The 20,631-nt window shown below is 40.0% G+C and overlaps 1 protein-coding gene across 1 annotated transcript in view; it reads right to left on the bottom strand.

The window, feature by feature from the left end:
• Positions 1-20,631, bottom strand: part of si:ch73-173p19.2 (V-type proton ATPase 116 kDa subunit a1) — a 53,459-nt gene that overhangs the window by 13,255 nt on the left and 19,573 nt on the right. The window contains 9 exon segments of the mRNA XM_036522659.1: positions 998-1,116; positions 4,548-4,641; positions 5,213-5,373; positions 5,688-5,821; positions 6,146-6,296; positions 7,228-7,440; positions 9,964-10,057; positions 10,142-10,224; positions 12,306-12,432. Of these exon segments, the coding sequence (XP_036378552.1) occupies positions 998-1,116; positions 4,548-4,641; positions 5,213-5,373; positions 5,688-5,821; positions 6,146-6,296; positions 7,228-7,440; positions 9,964-10,057; positions 10,142-10,224; positions 12,306-12,432 (1,176 nt within the window).

Genomic DNA, 20,631 nt, shown 5'->3' with positions numbered 1-20,631 from the left:
TCTGTGCACACACGTGGGAGTGTATGCGTGTAGGGGTGTTGGCTGTGTTGGGAGCAGTTTACTGGAGACAGGCATGTAATTCCCTCAAATATGAGCAATGAAGAATAATATCACTACCAAAACTTCTTAGTTCTTTTAACGACTTTGAAGCCAGATTTTCATTTAGCTGCATATCCCCAACACAGGCCTCTCCTTTGCATGGCATGTGATTAATCTTACTAACTACAGTGAGCTGAGGATCTGCAATGGGAAAAGGGAGATCAGTATTAGTGGGGGAAGGCGGGGGGATTTAACACCAACTCAAAGAGAAAGGATGTATTTACAGTACTTCTTTGAGGGCTTAATGATAACTGTCCCAAGATGGAGGCAAGGAATAAGCTAAAAAGCTGTTCATTCTCATGAAACACAATGAAGTCAAACAGCAATTTACGCATTGTGTTCAACAATACAGAAAAATGACATGATGTGCAACAGATGAACAGAGAATAATTTGCAGCAAAGTAGTTAATGATGGTTGGATTGTTCTCTTAATTAGGCTTTTATGTAGATGTTCCCTTCGACATTAGAACAAAACATCTAAGCATTTCTAAACATGACACATGATTGTCACTGTGTAGTATTCTACCAGAAAGCATCAGGCTGGGATCATACTTGAAGCTGTAGTTTCCATGGAAGGCTGACACTCACTTTTTGACACCATGAGAACATGCTCCAACCAGGCCTGTGTGCCATGATTAATGCGTAAGGTTTTAAGGTAAGCATGTTTCCTGAATGAATAAAAATTACATATTGTGTTACATACTGTACAAAGGTTTCCACCAGGCATCCAAGGGTTTTATGGTTTTCAAACTAATTGGAGGACTCAGGATTACTTCATTGAAGCCACTGACCAGAGAGTAACTGAATTATCCAAGCGATGTCCCAAGTGTTAACCGGCTGCTGGTTAAAAGGCAAATATTAGTGTTTAATTAGTTGTGAACACTGAACTGAAACTTACATATAATTCATGAGGCTCAGGGTGACCCCAAACAGCATGTGGACCACTCCCAGAATGACAGACATCTTCATCTTGTATGAGTTCAAGAACAACAACTTATTTGTAGCAATATTCCAAATCTGCAAAAAAGTTGATAATAAACAAGTTGATAATTTCCTAACAGAAATAAAAAAAAAAACTGACATTTTTGTTAAAATCGTGGGACAGCAGTATGGCATAGTGGTCAGCAGCAGGCTTATGATTTTGATTCACAGATGGGCCACTGATGCTGTACCCTTGGATAAAAGCATCTTCTAAGCAAATTTAATCAAAATAAACATGCCACCACTTGAAGTCATCATGTTGGTATGTGTCCAATAGTTTTTTCTACCTACCCTTGACCCTGGCAGAATGAAGCCAACTTATTCTGCAAACTGCAGGCTCTTGGTCATCATTGGGTGATGACACGACTGGGATTGTATGGAGGACAAAAAATGACATAAGCATAAATAAATAAATGCAGAAATAAATAAATAAATGAAAAATAAATACATTTTGGGAATTAAAAAGGCATTTCTGTGTTTTTACGTTTATTTATTTGTTTATGCATTTCTACATTTATTTATTTATACATTTTTTATTTATGCATCTCTACATGTATTTCTGTATTCCTACATTTATTCATTTATTTCTGTTTTCTACGTTTCTATATTCATTTAATTCTGTATTTCTACACTTCCCCATTTATTTATTTCTGTATTTCTGTGTCCGTATGTGAATTGAGTGGGTGGTCCTATACCCCAGTCTAAAGCCGGATTGGTTAGCTGGGTGAACCAGACAGAATCTAACGATTCCTATAATATCTATATTACACAAACTGGTTAGCTAACCTTGGTACTAACTCCACGCAATGGCTCGTACAAAACGTTCCATCAATAACACAGGGCTACATTAAAACTAACTGTCGACAACTAAGTGTAGCTAAGCAGCTAGTAGCGAGCTAAAGGCAAACCTCCCATATAGAGGGTATGCACTGACGTCACTTTCCCACCGCAATACGCCCCCTCAGTCGGACTGAGTGGCAAAACATGCTGCAATACTACTGCTTGTAGTAGGGGAAACTGCAAAGCCGAGAGAAAAACAAACGATTATCTGGTTAAATTAAAGTCAGTTGGACTTGACAGTGATCCTTACAACTTACCAAAGAACCAGTAGTCAATGGACATTGACATGTGGCCAGGAATCGGTGTTTCCTGACATTTATATGTACCTGAGTTCGACGCCGGGGAAATACACAAAGCAAAGCCTGAAGGCATACAAAAGCCGGGACATTCTAAAACGCTTAACGTGGCTTAATGTTCCAAAACTGCGATCAATGATCACCAAATTTCTCTCGGAAATCTCTTGCCAGACATACTTTCTCCTTTCAAAAAAAAAAAAAAAAAAAAATCGAAATCCTAGGAGTATGGTCGTTATCTCACGTTAAGCGTTTTCCTCTCCATTGACGCCCATTATAAGGAAAAAGCTTAACGTGGCATAATGTCAAAACAGCGATCAATGATCACCAAATTTGTCTGACATCTCACGTCATAAACACTATCTCCTATCAAAAAAGCAAAACTCTCCATTGACGCCCATTATACGGAAAACGCTTCGTAATTTTGCTTTTTTGATAGGAGATGGTGTTTATGACGTGAGACAAATTTGGTGATCATTGATCGCTGTTTTGACATTATGCCACGTTAAGCCTTTTCCTTATAATGGGCGTCAGTGGAGAGGAAAACACTTAATGTAAGATAACGTCCATACTCATAGGATTCCGGTTTTGATTTTTTTGACAGGTGGAAGTGTTTAGGCCTATGACAAGAGACGTCCGAGAGAAATTTGGTGATCATTGATCGCTGTTTTGGAACATTAAGCCACGTTAAGCCGTTTCACGTAAGCGTTTTAGAATGTCCGCAAAAGCCTTGACGCTTGGTCGTAGGCTAGCCTACTAGGCGGGTTTTGTTGGCGAAATTAAAGTGATGAGAACACCAATGGATATTTTATTTGGAAAACTGTAAGCTACACGTTTCGGTGCTTGGATTCCAGTTGTTTCTGCGAATTGCAGCGATCCATTTGCTTCTCTTTTCTTTAGCTTTCGGCAGTCTGTAAAAAGATAGTTCCGATTTCTTGTTGAATCTGTTCGTACAGTCAATCGCACAACAGCTCATTGTAGATATATTTTTTGTGTTTTCATAGCATTCAAGCTCTGATTAGCCTTAGTCTTCCTGCCACTCAGCGGGTGGAAGCCGCAGTGACTCAGCGTACTGTGACGTCACGTGCATAACCCCAGCCAAGTCAAGGCAGTAGCAGTAGATCCAGTCGCACCGCTATAACCAATCCGGCTTTAGACTGAGGTATAGGACCACCCACTCAATTAACATACAGACACAGAAATGCATAAATAAATAAATGTAGAAATACAGAAATAAATAAATAAATGTAGAAATGAATAAATGTAGAAATACAGAAATGCATAAATAAATGTAGAAAGGCATAGATAATTAAGTGTAAAAATACAGAAATAGCCTTTTTCATTCCCAAAATGTATTTATTTTTCATTTATTTATGTATTTATTTCTGCATTTATTTATGCTCATGTCATTTTTTGTCCTCCATAGGACTGAACACAGGTCAGAGGATTCATCTCGCGTTTAACACACGCTTTTGAACAACCAAACCGTGCAGAGCTCATCTACAGTGTTTTTACCACAACCATTACCACATACCACATAATCACAACCAAACTATACTTGGAAATGGAAAAATGTGCAAATTAAGGAAATAATATTTATAAGTTTTCACAATGCTATTCTGGATATTGAGCAGAGCATGGGGGCAGCGCAGAGTCGATGACGATGGAGAGCAGAGTGGGCCGGTTTTTTGCCTGGAGCAAGGACGTGATTTAATAAAGTCGGATCATCAGTGCTCTCTCCCACTCTGATACTGTTCCAGTCCACAAGCACAGAGCATGCAACAGCCCATCATGCAACTGTAAGGCATTATTATACAATCTGCTAATGCTAGTTGTAGGGACAATGGATTTGGCAGGTATTATAGTAAACACAGTGATCACACACACATCACACATGTGGACATTTGGTAAAGGTTACAAATGAAGGGTGCGTGTGTGTGTGTGTGTGTGGGGAGGGGGGGGGGGGGGGTTGTTGAAACAAGCAAAGATTCATGTAGGCTTCTGTCACTCCTCTCAACAACTAACATAGTGATGAATTTTAGGTAGTCATGTAAGATTATGATAGTAATCAACAAACCAATTACTAATGAATGCCCCATTGTGAGGAGAGCCCACGTCTGGCATGGAACAGAGGGAGAGGGAGAATTTTATTTTGGAGCAGACGTGCAGCAAGACTTCTCTCACATGTGACCAGGAGCGCAACTGGAGTGGGGTGCAGAAAATCGGGGGAAGAGTTGAAATGGACCAATTACAAAGAGCTTTGAGCCATGAGTGGAAAATTGCTACCACCCCCCTCCCCTCACATGCTCTGATACTGCAGTTGTGCTCACTGACCGGGTCAATGCCGAATGGGTATGGACTGCCTGAATAGACCCCAGGAACCGCTGGGTCAAGCTGAAGATGTTCGGAACCATGCAGTGTCTCATTGCTGATTTACAGAACAAAGAAAAGAAAACACAGGCTGCTATCTTTGCACATTTCTGCTCTTTGGATGATTGAGAATGATTATTAAAAATATTGAGAAATTAAATAAATACACTCACGTCTTTCAAACTGCACATAATGAAGGCAATTAGTCTTCTTACTTTATTTACACACAGCCTCAAGGACATGCTTTTTAATCCACAAATGCACCTAATTACCATGCAATTTTTAGTTTAAATTATTTGGCATTCATTTAGTGAAAAAGAGTATTACTGTTTCAATAAGATATGAAACAAAAAACTTAAATATGGTCTTAATTTTATTTCAAAACTGGAAAAATGTTAATATAATACAATACGATGCATGGAGTTTTTTTTATCTTATTTTCATTATAATTTTATGACAATTGTTTTAGGTTAAATCAAGCTTTGCACATGGCAATTTAATAAGGACCATAGCTTATTCCATTAACAAAGTCAAGGTTGCTTCCAAGCTCAGGTTGTCATATCTTCCCTTAGTAAATCTGAACTGTCAAAATGGATGAAGGAAATGTATGGCATATATATATAACTCACGTCCATGGTCCGCTAGGCCCAAACATGGCATTGACACTCCAGGCTGAGCCAAAGAAGTTGAAGGACTTGGAGAAGCAGTCGTTGTAGATGAGGCCAGTGTAGATGGAGAAGACCCCCATGAGAACAATAATGTACCGCCCACCAACAAGGACATCAGTGAGCTGCAGGAGAGTTAATCTTAGGTTAATGAAGCAAATGCATTATGTATATTTACTTTTATTTCCATGATGGCTGCAGGATAAAATTGCAAGGGTCAGGAGAAGGGCTTATGAGTGTAAAACTCCAGCAACTCATTATTCCTGTTGTTGTTGTGTTAACAGATACGCTGTAGAATCAGAAGCGATCACGGCCACCCTACAGTCATGCATTATTTTAAAAACATGAGGTCACCATGAGGTCAGATGAGTTTCGTACATAGCCTCATGTAATATGTCAAGGATTCAGCCCTTCTTGTGGGACTGGACATTGCTCCCACCTCATTTTTTAGATTTCGGAACTTCTCCTCTTGCAGGATTATCCAAACGGCAAGGAGAGTCATAACCAGGCCATGGCCACAGTCTCCGAACATGACAGCAAATAGGAAAGGGAATGTGACAATGGTGTACGGAGCTGCAGGGCAGACAGGGACATCAATAAACAAGCAGCCACAGGCGTCAAAACTCACCCAGACATATGACCCTATAATAGGCTATGAAAACTAACAGAATAGATACGTTTTAAATCATGGAGTCCTTTTTGTTCCAGTGGTTGAATAATTGCCACAGAAAATTATTTAAAGTAAAGTATTGCATGGTATTGAAATGGCATTGTCTGCAGTCTGAGAAAAGGGGGCACAGCAAATAGAGTGTTTTCAACTGAACCTCCCTAAATTTGTAATCTCTCATGGCTGATAATCAGGTGCAACTTCAACAAGGCATATGACACATGGTTCACCTGGGTTGACCTCTTGATAATTCCCCACTCCATAGGCATTGATGATGCTTTGAAATCCTGAAGTGAAGGCATTGGTCCTGTTGAATGTGGGGGGGGTTTGTTGGGTGTGTATTCTGTTCACAACTGGACACAGACTAGATCCACTTTGCTCCTGTGCAATACACATGTACAAAGTGTGTGTAAACACAGAGACACACACAGAAACACACCAACAAATCATAATCTGTTAGAAAATCACACACCACCACTGTTTGCAGTGCTGAAAAAAAGCTGCTTCCAGTTACAGCTCTAACTCGTTTAAAAGCTAGATGTGGTCTTCTTAGGAGATTGTATACTTTGATGAAACTGGGAACTTCACACTTGTGGAAAGTGTGTCAGAGTGACTGCTGATCAATGAGAGCTCACTTAGGGCCCTGCCTCATTTGAAGGCTGCAAGAAGATAAATAAAGACATCTTATGAAAGTTTCATGGAAACTACTCAGAAGCACTTAGAAATAACCCTTTCATGCTTGCATTTACAGTATATACCCAGTGTCTCTTCTCTCCATTGAGTCCTCTGATATGCAATGCCTTTAATGATTTACATCAACTTCACATGCATGTATGTGACATACAGAGCCTAGATCCATTGGGGCTTGAGTTTTCCCAGAACGAGGCTTTGAAATGTTACCTAAGAAGCTACCAGAGAACTACCACATTTTCCCAGAATAAAGTGACTTGGTTCATGCATGAGAGCAAAATGATGCATGTCAGATGGTAATGAATCACTTTGATTGTAGTGCAATGCTCCCTGGAAGCGACTCTGTATCAATTTGTTCCTTTCAACTCTAAGAAATGTCAAACCCACCTCGGGAGGATGCCTGAGTTGTTCGTGAAAATCAGAAGCAGGAAGTGCACAATTCTCAAAATGTTAATGGAACATTGTTCCATATGATCATATTACTTTAATGTTTAAATCATGGTGTGAAAATGTTTGGAAATAAACACAAAACCAAAAACAAAACCCTAAAAATGTTTCTCAATATGAAGGACAAAGCACATTGCAGGTTATATTGGAAAGACAGCACAAGGAGATATTGTACCGATCCCTTTAGTAAAGCAGCATGCACAGCGCCGAGGTCAGACACGGGGCACCAGATCTCTGCTACTATTAGCTTCTGGGTGATGTCGATGTTGCACAGGTTGAGTGTGTAATAAATGGCCTTCATCCTCTTCACTTTGGTGCTCCACTGGAGGAAGTTAGCTGCCGCGGTGGTTAGGATGGTCTCTCGGTACTCTTCTGTTCTCCTCAGGACCTTCGTATTCGTGTAGGGGATGGAACCAAAAAGAGAAAAAAATGGTCAATGAACAACACATTTCTCAAAAATATCATTTTTTTGCGTAGGTAAACCGTATAAAATTGTATAATTTACTCTGACAACATAGAACGTATTCATTGTGCCCTGATTGGTAACTATTTGTTTCAGGCATTCAAGTAATCTTAAAATACTTGTATTTCACAATATAATGCACTTTTTTGTGTATTATATTGTGCATCTTTAATATTTACATTAAAGTATGTAGTTTCATTTCCCACATATTTTCTTTTACTTCGCAGGCTATGATGGGTTGTGAAAGGGAAAGTTTTTTTGTTTTGTTTTGTTTTTGAGAGGGCATTAAGGTTTTTGTTTGAGTCCCAGAGTCAAAAAGTTTAAGAACCACTGCCTCAGATTACTGTGATTTCTCAGAACCCAACAAACTGGTCAGACTTTACACAGTGCTGCCCTCCTGCTAGACCACTGTGTATCCAAGGACAATGTGCTGAGGCCATAAAATCTCACGTCTCATGGATGGTACTCATATCTGCAGACCTCACCGATGAGACAAAGGCATAAATTCATCAGGACAGTCAGGGTGCTGGAGGTACACTCTGTGCATGCAACCTCCAAGAATCCTTAACCTTGATACATAATTTATTTACTTTCCTCTTGCTTTCCTCATGCTCTTCCTTCCTCCTGGCTTTCTCTCATTACCAGTGATGTATACCACCACAGTATCTAGCTGAGCACACGGGACACACCAACTCCATTAGTTCACTGTCTTTGGCTTCTCTGCATGTGCATACGATGCAGAATCAGAACTAAAATCTATGGATATTTATAATTTTTGCAATCATATGATGCCTTGAGATTAAGTGATGCCTGTTTGGAGTATAACATCACTACCATTAAGTTATCTCAGTGTCATACCAACTCTTTGAGATTAGCGTACTGAGGGATAATTGATACTCGCATCCATTCATTTCCAGGAGTGAAGCAAAAGAAATAGCACAGGTAAACAAGCAGAGAAGCTGCATTATTTTGCATCCTGAAACACAACTATGATGAAATACTAGCTCCAGGGTTTGCCCAGCATACTCTCCTTTGGGAGTCCGGTTTCAAATCATTCAGCCTTGGACAGCCTTGGATTTTAACTGACTGCATTGATATTGTCCTGAACTTCCAGCTCATCAATGGCTGTTATTATTCAGGAAATCAGTTCATTTTCAGAGAGTTCATGGCTGCAGAAATGATGATAACAATGACAACATGATGGTGGCATGCATTTGTACAGAGCTTTTGAAGGACCTCAAAGTGCTTTACAATGAAGTCACTGAAATCAGCTCACCATCCAGCTGGATGATGCAAAGCAGCCATTTAGCACCAGAGCAAACATTAATTTAGGTGAGGAGTCAAGCATTCGGCTTATTAAACTGACTTAGATATAGTTATATGGTTTATGTTCTGACAAAACTATTTCCCTTTAACACTTCCTCTGTGCCCCCCTGCACTGGGCTGCTGAGATCAGCTGAGCAGCTGTAGTTTCTGCTTGACTGCTTGTGGCAGCTCTCCTCATACGTGATGTGACTGCGGGAGGACCAGGGACAGTATCTGCTGTTAGAGCCACACTCAGTGCTATTAGAGCATGACGCTCCTGTTGCAAATCTTGCATATTATGTGCGTGCATGCATGCATGCGTGTGGGTGAGTGTGTGTGTGTGTGATTGTGTTTATTTGTGTTGCTTGATAAGTAAAAAAACATGTCCTCATATTTAAACTCAGCAGTATTGTCTACAACAGTTGTTACAAATACATACAGTATGTATATTTGAATGTATTTCATTTCTAAGCTGACATAAAGTTCCTGCTTTTAACCTCATACAATGTCAGCCATCAAAGTCATCAACTGTGGAGGCCACCAGCTGTAATTACAGTCTCTGAAGACATGCCCCATGCACTCAGCAGATGGTCCCCAGCATCCCTACATTTCTGTAGCATTTAAAGAACGGGGGGGGGTTCTGGGACTATGGGACTGCATCTACACACTCGCAGTAGCATTAGCATGCAAGGCGGCAGAGTTGCTGTGAATGGCTTTATTTCTAAGAGCCTCTGGGAGACAGGTTATCAAAAAGAGGGGTCCTGAGTGGTTCATTCAGCATGGTGGTTGCTTCCATCTTGGGTTTGAAAACGGCCATGTCAACCGGGATCCAACAGTACGAGACAGAGATCAGGGTGGATAGGTTGGCCAGGGCTTCCTATCTCACAATCTCAGTGACTGATCTTGCGATTCATCAGACACATGCAAGTTTCTCAGCTGGCGTCACTAAAGCAGTACCCTCTCCACCATAGCACTGTGGTGTACTGTGTGGTATGTCCACATGCAGGTTTATCAGAGGATTGCATTTGTCTTGTTTTAACGTACCTTTGTGAGTGCAGTACTTATTGTATAATATATATAGTGTATATATTTAAGCATCTTTCCTGTCATATGGGCAGGAGTTGGCCAGAGTTATACTCTTACCATTCGAAGGTCGTCAGTACGTGTGTTAACACTGGTCCTCATCTCCTTTCGTGCATTAACAGTGTCAGGACAAGGGTACAAACTGGCATGAAAGCTGCTTAAAAAAAACAAAATGCAAAAAGTGAGAAAACAAAACACCACAGCAAGGCACCTGCTTCTGAAAAATGTATTCACTCACCCTTCACATATCTTTTTGATTTTTCCTTTGACCTGGTTTCCCTGCATGAACACAATGAAGACATCCTTCTTGACTGCATCTTCCTTCAAGTGAAAAGCAAAGAAGCTGGTTAGCTGTGATGCTCATGTACGACATTACCATAATCAATATTATTATAATTTCTATCCACAAAGTGGGCTGCTCCTCCGTGAAACAAAAAAATCATTTTAAATGATTAAATATTGATGTTTTACCCTTTGTATCTCTGTATAGATCTGAAAGGAGCGTTCAGACATTTAGCCACACTATTAGAGGCAATTTTTGCAACAAATGGAATACTTCATAGAAGTTGGTGAAGCCCTGTGAATATTTGAGTGAAGACTGTGTTTATACAGTAACTTCGTGTCACATTAGACTTGCTCTGCACAACTCCATCATCTGCCTTTTTTCCTTGATGAAACAGTATTGATGTAAACTGACAGTGACTAGTCAGACAATGACTACATCTATGACAGCCTATTCTGATTTTTCAATCCACAAAGACAAACAGGTTCCCCAACAACTATGTCAAGTCCACACAGGCTGTTCACTTGACCTATCTATTCATTATCCTGTGCTTGCAATTTGACATTTTCTAAGTGACATTAAGAGCATAAATAGTTTCCATAAATAGTCGAAATCTACGCCACAATGTATCCTTTTCCCCTAACAGATACTATGTAAGATGTAAGAATTCTTGCAGAAAGGCCAGATCCCCAAGCTCTGCACATATACTCCAGATGCAGGCACCCATTATTGCCTTCTACATAATGTATCACGTGCGCGCATGCACACAAACACACACACACACACACACACACACACACACACACACACACACACACACACACACACACATGACCATGCCATATCTGGAGCTGGATGTGTTATGATAATATGAACTGTACTTTCATACCACTTGCCACAATCTATTTGGCACTAACTATTCCTGAATTTTTTTGTCATGACTGTAACATTAACTTGGACATACAAGAGGAGAAAGAGAAATTTACATACACATGATCTGATATGTGTGCCAAAGTCGATCAGGCAAGAGCTTACAGCTTGCTGTAAGCGACCAATAAAGGCAGGCATTCATGCACAACCTGATAGCTCTAATTCTGGCACACATGGTGGCACGATCAATTGGCAACTGGGATAGCACAATACTAGGTGATTAAATGACCCTATTTTAATACACTACCAGAACCGCAGCATATTTTATATCTTTATTTTGTATGCTTTGGAGATGAGGGCATGGGCCATGCATGTCATCATATACATCACAAGTGATAGGGATCACAACTGAAAGGCTATGTTTGTCAAAATGCTTTCACACTATCGGTGAAAAACATTGTGTTATTGTTCATTGTGTTCATTGAAAAAACAAATGTAATTTGCATATCAGCTTGCAGCAATTGAATTAATATAGCATATTGTGAATGCAGAAAAGGTAAAACAAATTCATTAATCTAGGGCTACACAACAGAAGAACCTAAATTACACTTTGAAACAATTTGTTTTAGATATTGTCATATTTACAGAATGATTCTATTTTACAAACTTATTAAAAATCATATGTGAGACATAACTGTATTCAGACCCTTTAAAATGTGGAAATTCTTGCTGCGTACTCACTGTTTTTGAGAAAATTTGGATATGCAACTACATACATATCAGCGGATGTACAGTTTAGACACGAATATAAAGAGGATGAAATCCTGCAAATGGTTTATCAAGAGTGATAACAAAAATAATGAACTTCTGTAAAACCATGCAGGTTTGTTAGGCAACAACATGTAGTACCTAGCAGACATTTACAAAACATTCGGAGACTGTAGAGAAATGCTCTGTGGTGGTGACAGATGTGTAGCTCAAAGTTGATGCTTGTTAATTACCCCTATCTTATGAGAATAGAACCTCTGTTGCAGTGAATTATCCTGCCCGTGAGCCAATAGTGGAAGCCTTATTAGCTAGACAACATACTGATCAACTGCATATGTGATGAAAACATACAGCTCCCAACAATCTCATGTTTGGTTTTCTTAGCTTCTTCATTATCCTGTGTATTATTATATTATGAAACACAACAATCACAAGAAAAAAAAAACAAAAAGAAAAAAAAAACACTGTAAAGCTTCCTCACAGCAATGTGCTCATCCACAGGGCACTGGATTTCAGCATGTCGAAGAACGAAATTCCCGTGAAACATCCGCCACAAGACCTTCTCAAAGGCGGGGAAGCGGTCCTGCTTGATGACTCCCGCCACGAACCTGCCGGAAGGCATGGGAGGACAGAATCCCGTTAGCCCTGTGGGGCGAGGGTGGTCTTTCCATGAAGTTTTTTTATCACTTCAGGGATTGTAACATGAAACGCACATCTCTGCTTCTCACTCAGTTGAATTTGTTTTTTGCATTAGGATGAGACACTCATATGATGCTTTATACATGAATACAATTACAAAAGTTCATTTATCATGCAATATGCAATCTGGTTTAATTCATCATATGCATGTGTTTTTAATTAAAGGTATTACAGTGCATGTTGAAATATTTACCAAGAATATATCTAAAGTCTCTTTCCTCCAGCAGTGTGGTATCTCAGACACTGATTATGTTCCTCATTATAAGTGGCATTAATTACACATGTAGAAGAGGAAAGAACTGGGGACATGCATTTAGAAAAGAGAATTAAGTAAGAGCATTTTAAAACTTTTATTTGTACAAAGTTACTGTTGCTGTACTGACTCAAAGCCTACAAATACCTGCAAGAGCTCTGTGGCAGAATAACAAATGCTTTTTGGGGTTGGAGCTTCTGGGATGTGTGGTTTTTAGCTACTTCCCATTCCCAAACACATTCACTGGTGTATTTATTTAAATTTTAGACATTATAAACACAATCTGTAGCCTATCTTTCAACATTTAGGCCACTTTTTTTAATTTGAAAAAAAAACCTTGAGACAAATGTTGCCATGTGAAGGCTGTTTATCTAAATGCACTGAAGACATATTTTCATAATTAGGACTGAAAATGAAAAATTCATGTAGATGAAATGGTATGTGTGAATATATTCAAGTGTACATTGTGTACAGAAAGGGGATTGTTTCAGATGAACTGAAATAAAAATAGTGCTCTTCCAAATCAACAATGTTACATTATATAGCATATGTTGTCTAATATAACATAAACATTAAAACATTGGCCAACTTATTGGTCTACCTGTTCTACAAAAGAAAACTCTGTTATTGGCCAGCCTGTGGTTTTTCTGTGGTCTGTGGGATCCTCTGTCAGAGAGGGTCCAGGGTAAGGTTACTGTTTTAGTGTGTTGGTTAGGTTTATTGTGTTGGTAAGCGTTAGTGTGTTGCACTGATTCTCAATCCTGCTCCTGGGGCCCCCCTGGTCTGCACGTTTTCCATCTTTCCCTGCTCTAGCTACCTGAGTGAATACAGCAGTGTCACTTTTGATTAGCTGAGCACACCTGATTTAATCACTAATTTCAATCAGGTGTGTTTGGAGCAAGGATAGATAGCAGATATGCAGGACCGGGGGGCTCCAGGAGTAGGATTGAGAAACACTGGTAGGGTACTGGGTTAGTGTGGTAGGTTACTGTGTAGGGTTAGGGTTGTGTGTAGGGTTAGGGTTAGTGTGTAAGGTTAGTGATAGTGTTAGTATGTAGGGTTAGTGTGTAAGGTTAGTGTTTGTGTGTAGGATTAGGGTTAAGGTTAGTGTGTAGGGTATAGAGTTAGTGTTAGTGTGTGTACTGTGTGTAGAGTGGTGTGTAGTGTGTTAGTGTGTGCAATGTGTGTAGAGTGTTTGTGTGTGTAGTGTGTAGTTTGTGTAGTGTGTGTAGTTTGTAGTGTCTGTAGTGTGTGGGTGTAGTGTGTAGTGTGTTGTGAGTGGGTGTAGTGTGTATGGTTAGTGTGTAGTGTGTAGTGTTAGTATGTGGATAGGCACAGAGATAGGGTTAAGGTTAGGGATAGGGTTAGGGTTAGGGCCGGGCCTAATTTTTTTGTAGAATTTCCAGCATTTAGCGCACTTATTCTGGAATTTGTCACACTAATTGAGGAAATCTTCCAAGGTTTCTACAGGTTAGTGAACGTATTGCGATGTCTGGAACAACATTACATCACATCCATTCATTTTCAATGGGAGTTCCTAACCTTGCGTCCAATTTCGGAATCGCTACGAAGTATTAAAAATATTCATAGAAAATCAGGGAAACCATTTTTTTCAGATCTGATTGCTGTTTTATTATTCAGAGTTCCTCTAGTATTTTTGTGATCATTTTCATATTTTTAAAAGTATTTTTAAAAGTTTAATTTGCAGTACCCTAAATATCCACAGTGTGGTATTGAGTATTTGCAGTAGTTACCATGGAATCCATTGTTTTTGAAGTTTTCATTCCTATACTTCTACTTTACCCAGGAAAGGTGACATCAAGCTTGGGTACAGTGTGAGGGAGATCCCTGATGGTTCTTTGAGGGCCAGGGACCCTCATAAACCCAAAATGGTCCAAGTACAAATTATGGATGTTGAAGTTCAGAATAAGGAAAAGTCATGTTAACCCTAGGTACACATGATGGAACTTGATGTTGTAAATTTGGAACTTCTATTTTACACAGAAAAGGTGAAGTCAAGCTAAGGGAAAAGTGTGAGGGAGATCCCTGATGGTTCTCCATGATCTCCAGACTCATAGTAATCCAAAGTTTAAGATGGATAGTCAAGTTCCAGAACTGATACTTTGCTCTCCAGGTCCAGAGAGTGAGCAGTTGGCCCCAGGCTTTGTGTGCTCCTGAGCCCAAGTGCAGAGCAGGTGACCAGTTGGCCCCAGGCTCTGTGTTCTCCTGAGTCTATGTCCAGAGCAGTTGACCAGTTGGCTCTGGTTCAATGGGGGTGACCAGTTGACCCGAGTTCCGTGGGGGTGACCAGTTGGCCACTGCTCTGTAGCCAAGGGCTATGGGTAAATAATTGTAGGGGGGCTTAAGAGTGGGCTCCTAGGGCAAAGTGGAGGTAAAGGTTCAGGGGAAGGGAAGGAATTCTGGAATTGTACCATTAACCTCCATCATTTCCACTCAAAATGTATGTATGTATGTATATTGAAGTTCAGAATAAGGCAGTGGCACATCATCTGTCGGTGCAAATTATGGAAGTTGGAGTCTCGAGTTTGGAACTTCTACTTTACCCAGGAAAGGTGATGTCAAGTTTGGGTTGCACAAATGACTGTACTGTTACTGTCTCACCTGCATAAACTTTCTGGTTCTTATGGATAAGGTATGCATTGCACTAGACACTGAAAGTTCACATTATGGAATTTGTCCTTCAATGAAAGTTTAACTTGAAATTGAATTGATGGAAATTAACATTCACAATCTGGAAATTGTCCAAAAATTCAATTCAATTCAATTTATTTATATAGCGCTTTTTACAACATGAGTTGTCACAAAGCAGCTTTACATTGGTATTCCAGGCCTGATACTCCCTCAGAGCAAGCCAAAGGCGACAGTGGCCAGGAAAAACTCCCTGACTAATAGGAAGAAACCTTGAGCAGGGGAGGGGGAGGGGTCATAGGGGGAGCCCATCTGCTTCTGGCTGGCACTGGGTGGACAAGTAGAGTAGAAAAGAATTTCCTAAGAAGTTCTTAACAGTACTTAAGAATGGTGAAACATGTAGGTAGTAAGAGACAGCAATATGTAGTGCGTAAAACATAATGAGTCTTGTAAATCTAAAATCTTAAAAGTTATACAGCAGAATATGCTGGGTGAGGAAAACAAATTTGAAAAACATTGATTAGTGGATGATAAGAATGGCAAGAATGTACAGCAGAGAGACAGGAGAGGAGGGATAGAAAAGAGACCAAGCATATTAGTGGAGTTAAATAAGGGAATTAGCATGTTTAGTGTAGGTTCAAATTATGGAATTATGAAATTGAAAATCTGATTCCAGATACTAGTTCCACAACAGATACCCTATGTCAATATCGAAGTTGAGGTTTTAGTTCCATAATTGTAGCATCCACTTCCATAATTTCTACCAAATTTGAATGTTAATTGATAGTGAATTCTGATTGGTTCACAAAGAGTAGAAAATACAGGAATTCTATTTTATAAAATCAAGCACCTAGTCATGCAGTCTCCATCTGCAAACATTTGTGATACAAAATGGGTCGTTCTGAAGAGCTCAGTGACATCAAGCGTGGTACTGTGATAGGATGCCACCTTTGCAATAAGACGGTTTGTGAAATTTCATCCCTGCTGGATATTCCACGGTCAACTGTAAGTGATATTATTAGAATTGGAAGCATTTAGGAACAAGAGCAACTCAGCCACAAAGTGGAAGACCATGTAAAATCACAGAGCGGGGTCAACGACTGCTAAGGCACATGGTGCGTAAAAGTCGCCAACGCTCTGCTGATTCCATAGCTGAAGAGTTCCGAACTTCCACTGGCATTAATGTAAGCACAAAAACTGTGCAGCGGCAGCTTCATGGAATGGGTTTCCATTGCCAAGCAGCTGCATGCAAGCCTCACATCACCAAGTCCAATGCCAAGCGTCGGATGGAGTGGTGTAAAGCACACCAACACTGGACTGTGGAGCAGTGGAAACGTGTTCTGTGGAGTGACGAATCAATCTTCTCTCTTTGGCAGTCAGATGGGCAAGTCTGGGTTTGGCGGATGCCAGGAGAACGTTACCTGCCTGACTGCATTGCGCCAACTATGAAGTTTGATGGAGGAGGGATAATGGTATGGGGCTGTTTTTCAGAGTTTGGGCTAGGCCCCTTATCTTCAGTGAAGGGAAATCTTAATGCTTCAGCATACCAAGACATTTTGGACAATGCTATGCTTCCAACTTTGTGGCAACAGTTTGGGGAAGGCCCTTTTCTATTCCAACATGACTGTGTCCCAGTGCACAAAGCAAGGACTATAAAGACATGGTTTGATGAGTTGGGTGTGGAAGAACTTGACTAGCCCGCACAGAGCCCTGACCTCAACCTCATCAAGCACCTTTGGGATGAACTGGAATGGAGATTGCGAGCCAGGCCCTCTTGTCCAACATCAGTGCCTGACCTCATAAATGCTCTACAGAATGAATGGGCACAAATTCCCACAGGAACACTGCAAAATCTTGTGGAAAGCCTTCCAAGAAGAGTGGAAGCTGTATTTGAATACAATGTCATTACAGTCCCTGTTGGTGTAATGGTCAGGTGTCCGAATACTTTTGTCCATATAGTGTCCATATGTAAGGCTAGATAAACACCTGCAAGGGTTACACAAAATGCAGGTAATGTACATTACTGTATTCCTGCTTTGGTAAAGGTGGGTGGAAGTTTCACTGGAGGTTCACTCATGATTTCTTTCACATTTCTTCCAGGGACAGCATCTGAAAGAAGTTCTTCAAAAGGCCAAAAAAGTGGCAATTATGAAGGAACTGCAGAAGGCCACCCAACTGACAGAAGAAGAGAGACCAGTCCAAGATGTAAACACCTGAAAGCCCTTTTGTCTGATACTGTCTTTGACTGTTTCTCAGGTCAAAACTGACCTGAGAAACAGACTAAAAGGGGAGCACCTGGCTGCATGTCTGTGAATATCGATAAATGGACCAGCACCAGAGGCATTCCCATATGCACAGGCATTGGAGCTCTTCTTTGAAAAACTTAGAAAGTTTAAGTGCCATCTTTGTACAGGAGGTCACCGAGTTACACCAAATCAACTTACGTCAAATTCGAAGTTACGATGCTCTCTCCATAGACCCCATTATAATTTTAGGTAGACATAGGCGGTAGACAGGCTCGCGGAACATCAAATGTCCCAGCATCCCAAGTCACGCGTCGCCAGTCAGTTGGAATCCAAGCTTCCCAGTGATAACGTGTGATCTCAGAGTTCCCTCCATTTCTTCTTAAATTCCATTATCAATCATGGCTCCAAAGTGTGCATCTAGTGGAAGTGGCAATAGTGCAACGACGAAAAGGAAGTCAATCATGTTAGAATGTAAATTGGAAATGATTAAAAAAAAGTGAGAAAGGTGAGACTCAGACGAACATCGGTACAGTGTTAGGCTATAGCCGATCGACAGTATCAACCATCATCCATGATAAAGCTCGAATTCTAGAGCATATGAAAAAAGCTACCCCATTGAAAGATACCATCATTTCTAAGAAGCGTAGCTCCCTAGTTATTGAGATGGGGAGGACCAGAATCAGCGGCGTATATTAATTAGTCTAGCATTGATTCAGGAAAAGGCACGTAGCCTTTTTAATGATTTAAAAGAACGTGCTGCAGAGGAAGGTGAACCTTGTGAAGAAGATTTTACTGCGAGCAAGAACTGGTTTCAGTGTTTTAAAACAAGGGTCAATTTGCACAACATTGCAATGCAAGTGATGATATGAGTGCTGGACATATTTACCCCGATATGCTGAAACAACTGATCGAGAAGGGGGGCTATTTGCCCGAGCAGATTGTCAACATAGACAAAACCTGACTCTTTTGGAAGAGGATGGCTAGTAGCACGTATATTTCTAGAGAAGAAAAAAGTGCACCTGGACACAAGGCCCAAAAGGATAGGATAACGTTATTGCTCGGAGCCAATGCAACAGGTGATTGCAAGCTAAAGCCTATGCTTGTCAATTGTTATGAGAATCCTAGAGCACTTCACAAGATAATAAAGGCAGTTCTTCCTGTGATTTGGAAGGCAAATCTAAAGGCTTGGGTGACTTTGGCTCTCTTCGAGGATTGGTTTCTAAATTATTTTGTTCCTGCTGTGGAAAAATATTGCAACGACAAGAACATTCCGTTCAAGATTCTCCTTGTGCTCGACAACGCTCCCGGACATCCAAGCACTGTTGACGACCTGCATCCCAATGTAAAAGTTGTGTTTTTGCCCTCCAACACCACATCACTTCTGCAACCAATGGATCAGGGTGTGATTGCCAGCTTTAAGGCCTATTATTTACAGCGTACTTTTGGGCAAGCAGTATGGGCCACTCAGGATGACAAGATGAATTTTGGCAAGGCTATAACATTTACGATTGTGTTAAGAACATTGCTCTTGCATGGGATGAGGTCAAGCCAAGCAACATAAAGGGAGCTTGGAGCAAACTGTGCCCCCAATTTGCTCATGGATTCACAGGCTTCACAGATGACGACATTCCTGAAGCTAGAAAGGCCGTAGTTGCAACAAAGAAGTTGGCCAAAGCCTTTAATCTTGTCGAGGAAGCGATGGCTTTGTTTGAGGAGCAAGATGCGAATTTGGAGAGGTTTATGAATGTTTATAGGAGAGTAAGGGATGCCCTAGCTACAAAGTGATTTATGATGAAAAGAAAAAGTTCACTGTCCAAAGCTCCCTTAATAGCTTCATTAAGAAATTGCCTTGAACATTGCTATCAATCTCCGACTCAAACCCTGATGATCCACCAACTCGTAAGTAATAAAATTTATCATTACATACATATGTATTTATCAATAAATTTGTTCATTCATAATAGTATTGAAATAACTTGCATTGTAATTTTTCTAAAGTTATAAAGATTTTCATTCTTTAATATTTTGTAAATTAAATTTACCGCACACAGTTTGCTAAAAAAGCATTCATACTCTTTTTCTTTTACGTATTTAGGACCTTCTTCCCCCCAACTTGGACCCTCGTTGGCTCCCGATACTAAAGAGTAAATCAAGATATTTTGTATATATATAAATAAAAGTAGTAGCTGTAATGTAAATGTAATGTAATGTTATGTTCAATGTAAATACTGAATACTGTATTTTGTAAGGATTCAAGACACCAATTAGAATTAAGGTAAGTGTAATTTTCCTTTATGTGTGTATTTATTTTTAGTTATTTATTTGTCAAAGGTTTGTATACGTATATTGGTACATTTATTTGCTATGTAAATTTATTCACCAAAGGTTGGTATGTGCTGTAATGAAACAGACTGGAATCCAGGTGCAGTTAAGGAATCCAAAAACGTGGTCAGGGACAAAACAGGTCAGCAACGGGAAGCAGCAGTACACTAATCCACTAATCCACTAACTAATTCACAGGGTTGGATCTGTGAAATATATTATGTGAAATTAATAGAAATATACAATAAATCAAAATATTGTGTTAAAGGTCACACGTATGTGTTGTTTCTCACATGTAGTAGATGATTTTTGTGCCGGCAGTAATGCCGGGACCTTTCTGCCGGCTACCACCACAAGTATATTTCAGACCATACTTTGATTTATGTATATAAAATGCCAATAACCTTAGGACGAAAACAAATCTATAATATTGATTAAGCATGCACAGACATTACCCATTCTTCAATTCATTGTTAGAGAATGAGATAGGTCATCAGCTCTCAAGCTGAAAAATCTGCTGTTTACAGCATGAGGTTTGATTCTTCAGTTGGAATACAAATAATTTGACCACAGGACTGTGCAGTGTGCAGAATTACTTGCATTTTTGCAATGATGTAATCATATACATTTGCATGATT

This window comes from Megalops cyprinoides, chromosome 2, assembly GCF_013368585.1.
Source record: "Megalops cyprinoides isolate fMegCyp1 chromosome 2, fMegCyp1.pri, whole genome shotgun sequence".
Taxonomy (NCBI): domain Eukaryota; kingdom Metazoa; phylum Chordata; class Actinopteri; order Elopiformes; family Megalopidae; genus Megalops; species Megalops cyprinoides.
Note: the sequence above shows the minus strand (reverse complement) of the source record. Positions and strands in the feature narration are given on the sequence as shown.